The sequence below is a fragment of the Dendrobates tinctorius genome, unplaced genomic scaffold, assembly GCF_039654945.1.
Source record: "Dendrobates tinctorius isolate UK_male_01 unplaced genomic scaffold, ASM3965494v1 ptg000056l, whole genome shotgun sequence".
NCBI lineage: Eukaryota > Metazoa > Chordata > Amphibia > Anura > Dendrobatidae > Dendrobates > Dendrobates tinctorius.
This window is the reverse complement of record NW_027361724.1, coordinates 6,833,747-6,846,936: the sequence shown is the minus strand read 5'-3', so window position 1 is coordinate 6,846,936 and position 13,190 is coordinate 6,833,747. Positions and strand designations below refer to the sequence as shown.

Genomic DNA, 13,190 nt, shown 5'->3' with positions numbered 1-13,190 from the left:
GGCCATCTTTATGTAGAGCAACAATTCTTTTTTTCAGATCCTCAGACAGTTGTTTGCCATGAGGAGCCATGTTGACCTTCCAGTGACCAGTGTGAGAGGGTGTGAGAGCGATGACACCAAATGTAACACACCTGCTCCCCATTCACACCTGAGAACTTGTAGCACTAATGAGTCACATTACAATGGGGAGGGTAAATGGCTAATTGGGCACAATTTGGCCATTTTCAGTTAGGGATGTACTCACTTTTGTTGCTATCAGTTTAGACATTAATAGCTGAGTATTGAGTTATTTAGAGGGCACAAAATCTACACTTATACAAGCTGTACACGGACTACTGTACATTGTATCAAAGTGTCAGATCTTCAATGTTGTCCTATGAAAATATATAATAAAATACTTACAAAATTGTGAGGGGTGTACTCACTTTTGTGAGATACTGTGTATTGGTAAATACACCAGTCTTCTGAACGCTGTGCTGGTTTTATGACATCGTTGAATACATTTCACATCCTGAAGGACTATTTCCTAACCACACTTGTTCTCTGCTTGACATTTACAAAAAAATGTAACTAAAACTTTTCTTATTCAACAAAAAGCAAGAAATGTCTTTGTTATTTTGCGTACAAAGGATTGCTCCTTGCAGGGGGATCTTGGTGGTTTTGTTTTTTTTACAAATTATTTACTTAATAATTAATAACAGTTTTTGGAATTACTGGGGAATAACATCATTAAGGTCTAAAATAACATTGGGTTCTCCTTTATGAGCCAAATACTTCATGTGAAAATGAAGTGAGCAGCCCGTAGATATAAATGTAGTTACTCCACTGTGTGCCTGTTCTTTTGCAACTTAGGGTCTCCATAAATTACCTAAATTGGGGTGTTTTTCCCCTGTGTGACACACCGATAAGGAGGTGGAAATGTGGCCATGCTTGTGTACTGCTATTTTTGTTGTATTTACATCAGTAGTGAAACACTAAGCTGCCTTAGCAACTTGCATTGATGGCAACTTGCAAGCTGATACATGCTGCCCGAATCACGGAGAGCATGAATCCGAGATCTACTACTGCATTCTACACATCTATGTTTTACTCTGAAACGTTCTGGCATTCCAGGGAAGTCCATGATTGTGAAACGTTCCTGCATTCCATGGAAGTCCATGATTGTGAAACATCCCGGCATTCCATGAAAGTCCATGATTGTGAAACGTTCCTGCATTCCAGGGAAGTCCATGATTGTGAAACGTTTTGGCATTCCAGGGAAATCCATGATTGTGAAACTTTCCGGAATTCCAGGGAAGTCCATGACTGTGAAACATTCCGGCATTCCAAGAACTCTGTGATTATGAAACGTTCTGGCATTCCAGGGAAATCCACGACTGTGAGACGTTTTGGTATTCCAGCGAAATCCATGATTGTGAAACGTTCCGGCATTCCAAGAAGTCCATGATTATGAAACGTTCTGGCATTCCAGGGAAATCCATGACTGTGAGACGTTCCAACATTCCAGGGAAGTCCATGAATGTGAAACGTTCCAGGGAAATCCATGATTGTGAAACTTCTCGAAGTTCCAGGGAAATCCATGATTGAAAGCACATGAGGTGACTAGTCCAACAGGCGGATCCCTGCCCAGTCTGCTACAATGATATGACTCCTTATATGGACACATCGTGTGTCATGTACAAAAATCCATAAAAAAACAATGTAGATCTATGCAGGTCAGATGCCATCTGTAATCTGAAACACGTGGATTTTGGGACATGACAATTGATGTCTGAATTTTAACCCTTGGATATTCTATTAAATACATTTTTCTGCACACCGTAGAGCTGTAATTTTTGCCTTGTTTGCTGTCTACTATGGGATGAAGATGCATCTCGTAGGATACACTGAGACGTAGTGCGATTCAAGGGTCAGCAGTTCTACGTCTGAGGTCTATCACTGTTGCTCTTAGGAGAACAAGTCTTGAAGTGCTAACGGTTAGCACTGAGCGATCAAGCAATAGGAGACGACTTGAGCAGTGCCTGATTGGAAAAACATCCGATGATGCACACTGCTCAAGTCACCTGACTGCTGCAGACAATCAGTCCTGCTGCTGGTGGAACGGAGGGCGGGGCGGGTGGAGACATCTCTGCCTGTGTCGGGTGAGAACTTTTTTTTCTTTTTTACAGACCACCCGATTAATTGTACTTGCACACGCTGCGGATTGGGGTGCGGATTTGGCCGCGCGGATTTTGTAAAATCCGCAGGTAAATCTGCAGGTCAAAAGACCTGCGGATTGGCCTGCGGTTCTGCCCTGCGGTTTTTCATCTCCACAATGGAGGAGATGGCAAACTGCAGCGGAATCCGCAGAAAGAATTGACCGCAGCAGAATCCGCAGCGTGTGCACACACCCTTAGGGTACCGTTACACTTAGCGATGCACCAGCGATCCCGACAACGATATGGATCGCTGGTGCATCGCTAAGTGGTCGCTAGTGAGCTGCCACACAGGCAGATCTCACCAGCGACATCGCAGGGGTCGGGGGTCGCTACTTACCTGTCAGACGCGGCGATCCTGACGTCCTCCCGCCTGCGTCCACGCGTCACTCGTCGGCGCCACAGGAAGCCCAGCAGGAAGCGCCCGAAGAGAAACGGCCCAGGACGTTCTCGCGCGACCAGCGATGAGCAGCGGGGGAGCCGGTCGGAGGTAAGTATCAGACATAGCGATATCGCTAGCAATATCGCTGCTGCGTCACAAAATCGGTGACGTTACAGCGATATTGCTAGCGATATCGCTATGTGTAGCGGGGGCTTTAGAATGCAATAGTTCTAGTGTCTGCCTTCAAATGTACATAATATTGTTTTACGTTGATAATGCAAATCACTTATTAGAATAGTGATGTGATGGTAGGAAAATCCGCTCTTTCTATTATCATGAGGACGGCGGCTGGGGATATCCACTAAGCAATGTGTGACATTTTCATCCACCCGATTTATATACTTTCTAATTTCTGTACTCTTCTGCGGACGGACGTCGTGGCTTTGGGCTAATTTTGTTGACTTGTTCCTCTTGGCCAATTGTTTCACATGTCATTGTTATCTCTTGATCTGTCATGTAAATTTTGCTTCATGGGTAAAAGAATTATCCGTTCCGGACAGCCTGAGAAGTAAAAAACCTAGCGGCCTGTGAAAGTATGAAATTAATTTGAATTTAGATGATATTTTTTGCGAATGAAGGGTTGACTTTTCATCCATATCCAATATTGTGGTTTTAATCAAATTCCGTGGCTGACAGCCAGAGATTTGTAAAACTGAAATATTTATGCATTGTGACATTCAGTATATGAGTTTACAAAGATCTGCAAATCACATAATACCCTTATAGGTTACAGTTTACCGTAGCTTGTACACTTTCTACAGTGACATCTCCCAAGTAGTATAGCTTATTTTATTATGTGCATTCTTGTCATAACTGAAATCTGAACTGTGTGGATAAGATCACACAGAGTAAATACACATCAGAAAAATCCAACATGAAGCTGTTTTGGAATCCGCAGCAGAAATCCGATGCAAATTCTTTTTGAGCAGAATCCACCTGAAATCAGCTTCAGTTAGTAAGACTTTCGCCACCCCATGCATACACATGCTTTTTTCAGCTGAGAGTGCATGTGTTTAGAAGGACTGGTGACAGATATATTTTGAATATGGCTTATACAGCCAAAACCCGATGGATTGATGGTCTTACCAATGTAATTACTTGTGATGGCAGTACCCCAGATCTTTTTGCTAATTGTTTGCTAATTGAGACCAGTAAAACCTTTTCAATAGAGAAACTTTGTAAAAAGGACCTATCGCCTCATAGGAAACTTCACGTGGTAAAAGGGAATCGTAACATAATCATTCTCAAATATACAGATTATTATGAATAGTATAAAAAAAACTCTCAAATCTGGCAATAAAAACTCTGGCCCTTAAAGAGACTGAGGTTGAAGTTGGTTGAACTTGCGCTCTCCAAAATTTTCATATTTGAAGCTATGTAATATAGATTCCTGTTTTATTATAAAGCAGCAGAGGGAAGAAGAGAATGAAAAGTTTTCTCAGTTGTCATTGCTGTCACAATGTCTCCTCAGTATATCTGCTGGGCTTTGTGCAGCAAGAGACTCTGATATAAACCCTTTAGAAGCAGCTTTGTCGCCCTCTAGCAGATTAAACTTTTAGAGGCAGCTATGTCCTTTTCAAATTCAACCTTTAGAAGCGATTGTGTCTGTGTCCTTTTTCTGGGTTACATAATACACACAGTCCTCTTACTAAGGCAGTCTCCCACAAATGACTTGCGTACAACAAGTGATGAGCGCAGGTGCTCGTCCAAGTGACATGTTCAAGTCCCCGTGGCCGCATGTTTTGTGGTTTGACACAAAAGTTTGTCAAATATTCTGCCTCCTCCCCGCTGATATGGGAAAATACTTCCTCTATGCACTAACATGGCACCGCATTTCTATTATATGGTCGTGTGAATAAACTGTAAATGTAACATCCTACCTAATGTGGAAACGCTGCACATCTTATGGTCTGCACTAAAGGAAACTTTGAAGTGTGAAGAGACATTTTCTATCTTGTGCTCAAGAGTTTGAGTGTTTAATGGTCCGTTCTGTAACGTGTGTTCCATCTGTTAGATAATATCCAGGTTGATGTAACATTTTGGGGAGTGGGCGCAGACAGTTTATTTTTTATCACACTTATTGTGCTTTTTTCTAGGTGATCTTGGTGTCCGGTAATAAGCTGACAAGGTACATAGAACCTTCCCAGCTCACAGAAGAGTTTGGAGGAAGCCTTACTTATGATCATATGGATTGGCTGAATAAGAGACTAGTAAGTAAAAATCAAAGCGAAATTACATACACACCTCTGTTACGTAGTTATCATTACTGATTTATTAAATTTAAAGGGAATGTATCATCAGAAAATGACCTCTTGTTTTAATCAGTTGGTTTCTATGTTACATTTATCTGTTTATGTGTCGAGATAGAGAGAGAGAGAGATATATATATCTCTCTATTTATATATATATATATATATATATCTCGATAAATATATTTTAGAATCCTCCTTTATGTTTTTTTTTTCAGGGAATTTACATGCATTGATCACAAGGAACAGAATCAGACGTGCTGGGAAAAGGTGTTATCTGAGCATGCTCGGGTCCTAACCAAGTGTCTTTGGCGTGTTCTAATACTATGTTTGAGTCCCCGCGGCTGCATGCTGTTCAACAGCCACAACACATGCAGAGATTGCCTAACCAACAGGAAATCCCTGCATGTGTTTTACCTGTCGAACAACCCCGAGACATGCAGCCATGACGACTCGAACATATTTATCGAGCACGCTGAAGACACTTAGTTAACACCTGAGCATGCTCAGATAACACCTTATCTGAGCACGTTCGCACATCACTATCTTTTGTATTGAAGCCTCTAATGAGCGTGTGCAAAGTTCATTGTGACGAGAGGAGGAGCTGGGTCAACTGTGACAGGTGCATTTTGTGAATGGTGAATCCTGTGTATAGAGGTGTCACCTGTTATTTTAATCCTGCCTCTGATGATAATCAGACTTCTGAACAGTCTTGTATATAGAACAGGAAGTTTGAGTCTAAAATAGACCCAGTGGCCAATGTGAAAATTGCAGTATTTTTTTTTTTTTTTAATAACTACAGATTGTGATACGAAAAAATAAAAATAATGCCTTTTTTAAAGATTAAATTTAACACCAATTCTGATTTAAACAATGATGATGAGTTGTCTGTAAATTCAGCTAGGATGGGTTATTAGTGCGTACATTGCGGGCTTTATTTTATTCCCGTCAGCAGTATTGTTCTTTTTTTTCTTTTTGTAATGGGTCGTGCTGGTAGCGTTTCTGCGTCTAATATGTCATTTGTATTCATTCTGCCAAACCGAATAGTAGTTCTTCCTCTTTTGTATGAGATAATGTTTTGCCTGTGCATTGCAGGTATTCGAGAAGTTCACAAAAGAGTCGACATCGCTTCTGGACGAGCTGGCTGTTATCAACAATGGAAGCGATAAGGGAAATCAGAACGAGAAAGACAGGTTTGCGAAACAAACTGATTGTACTTTGCTTGTACTTGTGCTGTGCGGCGCTATCATCATAAATCCCATTATCCAAAAAGCAGTGCGTGCTGCCTGCCTTCCCGAACCAGCAGAGGACGGAGCGTCAAGAGCCATTCAGTGATGAAAGGTGCATCCACACAGCATCTGCGGGGGGCTTCGTTTTCTTCAAATAATGCACCCAAGCATATTCACTCATCACTAGTACTTAGTACTTAGTTAACACTATTTTGATCAATGTAAAAAAGTCATCCCACAATGACAAGGTGTACCCAATCTAGACGATCTATCTCTAGTATCTAGTTCAATCCTATCTCGCCTTGTGTCAGCGAACCTCAATATAGGTAAGTGCAGAGAGGGAACCAACCCTGACTGTTCAGACATCTGCCCATGGGCAGCTATAAAGGTTAAATGCCTAGCTCAAAAAGGGGGCCATGCCCCTGTATGTACAAAGTACAAAAAACACAGGAAAAACAAAGAAATGAGCCGGAGCATGAGTTGGTATACGTGCAATGTGTAAGCACACATTCACACTGTAGCCATTTCACAGACAGTCCCCCACCACAATCACCACACAATAAAAAAGAAAACGAGCACATACCATGTTGTAAGTAAATGGTAATAGTACATGTAAATTATATAGGGAACTTGATCAACACTATTTTGCTAAAAACCTCACCTTGGGTTAGCCAACCTCAATAAAGAGAAGGACAAGCTGGGAAGGACAGGTGGTTTCTAGGCAGAATCATATACAAAAATAATGCAGCCTTATAGAAAATGAAAGAAAAAATAAAATGTGCCTCAAAAATGTTTAATCTATTCTATTATTTCTAAACACTGTTTTTCGGTGATTACTTTTATCTCCGTTTATACTGCACCCACACACACACAAATGATACACCATTTGAAAGGTAAACTTGCCCCCTTTCAGCAAGAAAATAGCCAAACAAACCACACATCCACAATGTGATCACAAAATACAGTTTAAACATTAATTTTCATAAACCTGCAGTAAGGAAAAATGACCTGCAGGTGGCACCACAGTACCCCAGAGCACACTACCAACACATTTGTAAACATGCACTGCTTTTTCGCTGATTACTTCGCCCCACACACACATGATACATCATTTGAAAGGTAAACTCGCTCCCTTCAGCAATAAACAGCCAAACAAACCACACATTCACGATTTTATCACGAAATACAGTTTAAACATTCATTTTCATAAACCTGCAGAAAGACACAATGACCTGCAGGTGGCACCTCAACCGGAAGACATTTTTGGCCTCTACTTATCAAACCAATGTATTGTATTACCAATCTACGTATATAAATAACTGTCTGTGTTCATCAGCTCATGAAATACATTTACATTTGACCAGCTTACGTTCTCTGAAATTGCCTGCGCCCCCCGACGACCAATGTGCGAAAATTTTTCACGGGCCAAGCTAGTAGCAAACAAAGAATTGTAATATTTTTTTCTGTCATCAGTGGGTCAAACCCCACCACACAGGGTTTTATACAAGTGTTTTGGATCTCGTTGAGATCTGTATGCAGTGTGATCCCCACAGCGGATATGTCTGCTTAACTGTATATATGCAGATAGTATTGAATGGGGTTATCTAATCTGAGTTTATTCTAAACAACTGCCAATATATTAAACATTAGTAAATAAAAGTTCACCTAATTTTTCCCAGGCGATCAAGTGCCAAGTCTGCAATGCTGTACCAGTCTCTGGTTCCATGCAGTCAGTGGCTGTCACAGGCCCTAGTACTGTCATCATGGCTCCCATCGCTGAGTGGTGATGTCAGAAGTACAGCAGATGAGCGCTGAAACTTCTGATTGGCTGCAGCGATCACTTCTTGGGCGCATGTAGCTGCCTCTGTTAACAACTACCTGCTTATTAATTTTTAGGCCCATAGTAAAAAAAAAAAAAAAATAGTTCTGAATAACCTTTTTAAAGCATTTACCGTATCTTTCGAACTGTAAGACTCGCCTTACCATAAGACGCACTCCAGGTTTAGACAGCAGAAAATAGGAAAAAACATTTTTTCCTATTAATTAAAACTTCCCTAGTGGTGTAAAGTGGAGAGGTCATTATCACCAATTTTAAAGGGAACCTGTCAGGTCCCCCATGCCCTCCAATCCAGGAGCATTCAGCTATGTGTGATTAGCTCCCTCCCTAACCAGCCCTGTATAACATAATCCAGTTAAATAAATACTTTAAAAAGGCATTTATAACCTCCCCTATTCCTTTGCTAATGAGAGCTTTGACTAGTAAATGGAGTGTTGACACACAGCTCTGCTACATATGCACATATACATAGATACTTCTCTGCTACATATGCACATAGACATACACATCTCTGCTACATGCCCATAGACATGCACCGCTCTGCTACAAGCCCATAGACATGCACCGCTCTGCTACATGCACATAGACATACACAGCTCTAGAACGTCCTAGAACGTTTGCCTCAGGTATCTACAGCCACCTGTGCACCAACCGCCTCGCAAGGTGAGTCGTCTGCACCTGACCGTGACCTTCAGAGGGACAGATCGAGTAGAATTACTAGGAAGCGTGTTCTCTTTGGCTCGTCTTCCAGCTCTCTAGGCCCAGCTGCTTCTCCCAGGTGCCCTTCTCCCTCTTCAGGAGACGACACTAGGTCAGATGAGGATCCCCAATCGGGATCTAGTTCAGAAGCAGATGGCATGTTTAAAACTCGGAAGATGGTCGATAGCCTCCTTTCAGCTATCTTTCCAACCTTAGAAATTAAACACGACAAGCCCCCTTCTCAGGAATGTTCCATTCCATTTAAGCGGGCAAGGCCTCCATCCCAAACTTTCCCAAACCATAAAGAGTTTGATACTACACTGACCAAACACTGGGAGCACCCCGAGCAGCGCTTCTCAGGCCGCAGTTACTTAGATGTCCTGTACTCCTTTGATGCGGATTTACGCGCAAAATGGTCCAAAGCCCCCGAAGTGGATCCTCCTGTCTCTCGCATAGCCTCAAAGACGGTCCTATCCCTCCCGGATGGGGCATCACTTAAGGATCCAACACACAGACAAATAGAGTCTCTAGCTAAATCAATTTTTGAGGCATCTGGTGCCTCCCTCTGTCCGATTTTCGCACCTGCCTGGGTAGCAAAGGTCATCTCTGCTTGGGCAAAGATTCTTCGCAGGGGCATCTTAGCAGCAGCTCCTCAGGACGAGTTGGAGTATCTGGCAGATCAAATTAATAATGCGGTTAAATACCTTTTGGCCGCCGCCCTAGATGCAGCTGGGTGCGTGGCAAGGGCTAACAGCAACATAGCGGCCGTACGCCGAGTCCTTTGCCTAAAGTCATGGAATGCGGACACTACCTCAAAGATCGGCCTTCCGCCTCTAAGGAGCGAGAGCAGAAAAGACCATCTTACAAACCCGCTCCCCGCTGGAGATCCAGAGGTCAATACCCCAGGTCGTCAGGTACCCGGTCCGGTAGGTTTGCCTCCAAGTGGCGGGTCACCCCCACCTGGAATTTCTTCCAGGGTGGGAGGCAGACTTTCCTTTTTCATGGACGCCTGCTGTTCGTTGTCGACGACGCTTGGGTCAGGGAAATCATGACATCCGGATACAAGATCGAGTTTGCGTCTCCGCCAAAGGGACGTTTTTTCCTGTCCCGACCTCCAAGACAGCGGTCTCACATTCCAGGATCCTTTCAAGCCGTCTCCTCTCTCCTTGCCGCCGGAGTGATCGTTCCGGTTCCCGCACACGAACGATTTTCAGGCTTTTACTCAAATCTCTTCGTTGTCCCAAAAAAAAAAAAAAAAAAAAAAGACGGTTCTTTTCGGCCAATCCTGGACCTCAAATTGCTCAATCGCCACGTAAAGATTTTCCACTTCAGAATGGAGTCTCTTCGGTCGGTGATAGCCTCAATGGAACACAAGGAATTTCTCTGTTCTGTGGACATACGGGATGCCTACCTTCACATCCCTGTGTGTTTGCAACATCAGAAATACCTTCGTTTTGCGATTCAGGAAGACCACTACCAGTTCACGGCTATTCCTTTTCGGTCTGGCCTCCGCTCCCGGGTTTTCCCGAAGGTGATGGCGACAGTCATGGCCATCCTCCACTCCAGGGGGATCCTCATCATCCCTTATCTGGACGACCTTTTGATCAAGGCATCGTCCCGGCAAGACTGTCTTCAGAGTCTTCAGATAGTCCTAGACACTCTTTGCCGTCTCTGGTGGATAATCAACAAAGGAAAGTCCATTTTGATCCCCACACAGCTCCTGACCTTCCTAGGCATGGAATTCGACACAAATCTAGCCCGTGTGTTTCTTCCAAAGGAGAGATTTGCAGCTCTTTCCAAAGGGATCCGACTTCTCAAGCGGCCAACGCCCATTCCCCTTCGGTCCTGCATGAAGGTTCTGAGGAAGATGGTAGCTTCCATGGAAGCGGTGCCCTTTGCACAATTTCATCTTCGTCCCCTCCAGTTGGCTCTTCTTTTGGCCTGGGACAAGACCTCGCTGTCCTTGGACCATCCCATTCTCCTTCCCCTCAGAGTGAGACAATCCCTGACTTGGTGGGCAAGGCCAGAGTCAGTCCTTCAAGGGAGGTCCTTTCTTCCGCTTCAATGGCAAGTCATCACCACCGATGCCAGCCTTCTAGGGTGGGGAGTGGTGTGCCATCTAAAAACGTCTCGAGGCCGGTGGAACCCGCAGGAGGCTCTTCTCCCCATCAATCTTCTGGAGATCAGAGCAATCTTCCTGGCTCTTCTTCACTGGCAGCCTCTCTTCCTCGGCAAGCCGGTCCGCATTCAGTCGGACAACGCCACGGCTGTGGCATACATTGACCACCAGGGGGGCACGCGCAGCAAGCAAGTAATGGCAGTAGCCAAGATTCTGCGCTGGGCAGAACGTCACGCTCCTGCGACCTCCGCCGTTCACATTCCAGGGGTGGAAAATTGGGCGGCCTACTTTAAGTCGTCAAAGTCTAGCATCAGGCGAATGGGCCCTTCACCCCTCAGTCTTCCATCAGATATGCCAGCGCTGGGACACCCCAGATGTCGATCTCATGGCATCTCGGATGAACCACAAAGTTCCGCACTTCGTAGCCAGGTCCAGGGACCCTCTAGCCGTCTCTTGCGACGCCCTGATAATTCCGTGGTCCCAGTTCCGACTTCCTTATCTATTTCCGCTTCTTGCCTTGATCCCTCGAGTGGTCAAAAAGATCAAATCGGAAGGCGTACCAGTGATTCTGGTGGTCCCAGACTGGCCAAGACGCTCTTGGTACGCGGAGCTGGTGAACATGCTCGCGGACGTTCCCTGGAGGCTTCCAGACCGTCCGGATCTTCTCTTCAAGGCCCCCTTTACCACGAGAATTCTCAGTCTCTGAATTTAACGGCATGGCCATTGAGGCCGCGATCCGGAGAGAATCAGGTTTGTCTGACCAGGTGATTCAGACTATGATCAAAGCCAGAAAACCGGCCTCTTCTCGCATTTACCATAGGTGCTGGAAGGCCTTTTTCCGTTGGTGCGACGGTAAAAATGTCTTTCCTATGTCCTTTTCCATTCCATCTATTCTGTGGTTCCTCCAGTCTGGTTTAAATGCGGGTCTGTCCCTCAGTACCCTCAAGGGCCAGGTCTCCACCCCGTTCTATCCTCTTCCAAAGAGAGCTGGCGGCCTTACCGAAGGTTAAGACTTTTCTCCAAGGGGTCGCCCATGTGGCTCCTCCGCATCATTCGCTGATAGATCCGTGGGATCTCAATCTCGTCCTTAGCGCTCTCCAAAAGGCGCCGTTCGAGCTTATCCAGGACATTCCTTTATCCCTTCTCTCGTGGAAGGTAACTTTCTTGATTGCCATTACATCCATCAGAAGAGTTTTTGAATTGGCGGCCTTGTCATGCCGTTCCCCGTACCTGATTCTCCATCAGGATAAGGTCATTCTCAGGCTCGTTTCTTCCTTTCTCCCAAAGGTCGTATCCTCTTTCCACATCAATGAGGATATCGTTCTTACATCTTTTTGCCCGGCTCCGTCTCACCCTATTGAGAAGTCCTCCACAAACTAGATGTAGTCAGAACCTTGCGTGCTTATCTCGCCAGGACTGCTTCTTTTCGTCAATCCGATTCCTTGCTAGTCTTCTATGAAGGTCGCCGGGAAGGGTTCCGGCGTCCAAATCCACGATAGCTCGCTGGTTTCGTTCTACCATTCTGGAAGCGTACCGACTTCAGGAAAAGCGGCACCTTCCGGGAGTGAGAGCCCACTCTACCCGGGCTGTGGCGGCTTCGTGGGCTGTGCGTCACCAGGCTTTGGCGTTACAGATTTGCAGGGCCGCGACCTGGTCGTCCTTTCTCACTTTTGCGAGGTTCTACAGGGTTCATACCCAGGCCTCGTCTGATGCAGTTGTTGGTAGGAAGGTTCTGCAGGCGGCGGTGGCTCACCGGCCGACCTAAGCCTTTCCGGTTCTTTCGTTCTTTATTGCTGTTCCCGCCCTTGGGACTGCTTTGGAACGTCCCATGGTAATCTGTGTCCCCCAATAAGGCGATAAAAAAAGATGGATTTTTGGTTCTTACCGTAAAATCTCTTTCTTGGAGCCTTCATTGGGGGACACAGCACCCTCCCTGTTTAAGTTGTACCGTGTTGGGCTTTGAGCTCCTTGTTGGGTTGGTACATATGTTTAAAGTTCCGTGGCTTCTCCTACTGCTTTCTCACCAACTGAGGTACTTGGTATCTGTCGGTGGGTGTATACTGCCGGGGAGGAGCTAATTTTCTTGTTTTTGCATAGTGTCCGTCTCCTAGCAGCAGCATACACCCATGGTAATCTGTGTCCCCCAATGACGGCTCCAAGAAAGAAATTTTACGGTAAGAACCAAAAATCCATCTTTTGATCACATCATCCTTTTATACATGTTGTCCTTCTCCAAGCTGTATAGGCTTGAAAGCCAACTGCCAGTTATGTAAATCAGGTGATTTGCATCTCTGTAACGAGAGGGGTGTGGTCTAATTACATCAACACCCTATATAAGGTGTGCGTAATTATTAGGCAACTTCTTTTCCTTTGGCAAAATGGGTCTGAAAAAAGATTTGACGGACTCTGAAAAATGAAAA

General features: G+C 44.8%; 1 protein-coding gene across 5 annotated transcripts in view; it reads left to right on the top strand.

Moving 5' to 3' along the window:
• Positions 1-13,190, top strand: part of SESTD1 (SEC14 and spectrin domain containing 1) — a 177,524-nt gene that overhangs the window by 111,564 nt on the left and 52,770 nt on the right. For all 5 annotated transcript variants that reach the window (XM_073577473.1, XM_073577469.1, XM_073577472.1 and 2 more), the window contains exons 6-7: positions 4,734-4,847; positions 5,982-6,079. In XM_073577473.1, the coding sequence (XP_073433574.1) occupies positions 4,734-4,847; positions 5,982-6,079 (212 nt within the window). The remainder of the gene's footprint in view (positions 1-4,733; positions 4,848-5,981; positions 6,080-13,190) is intronic.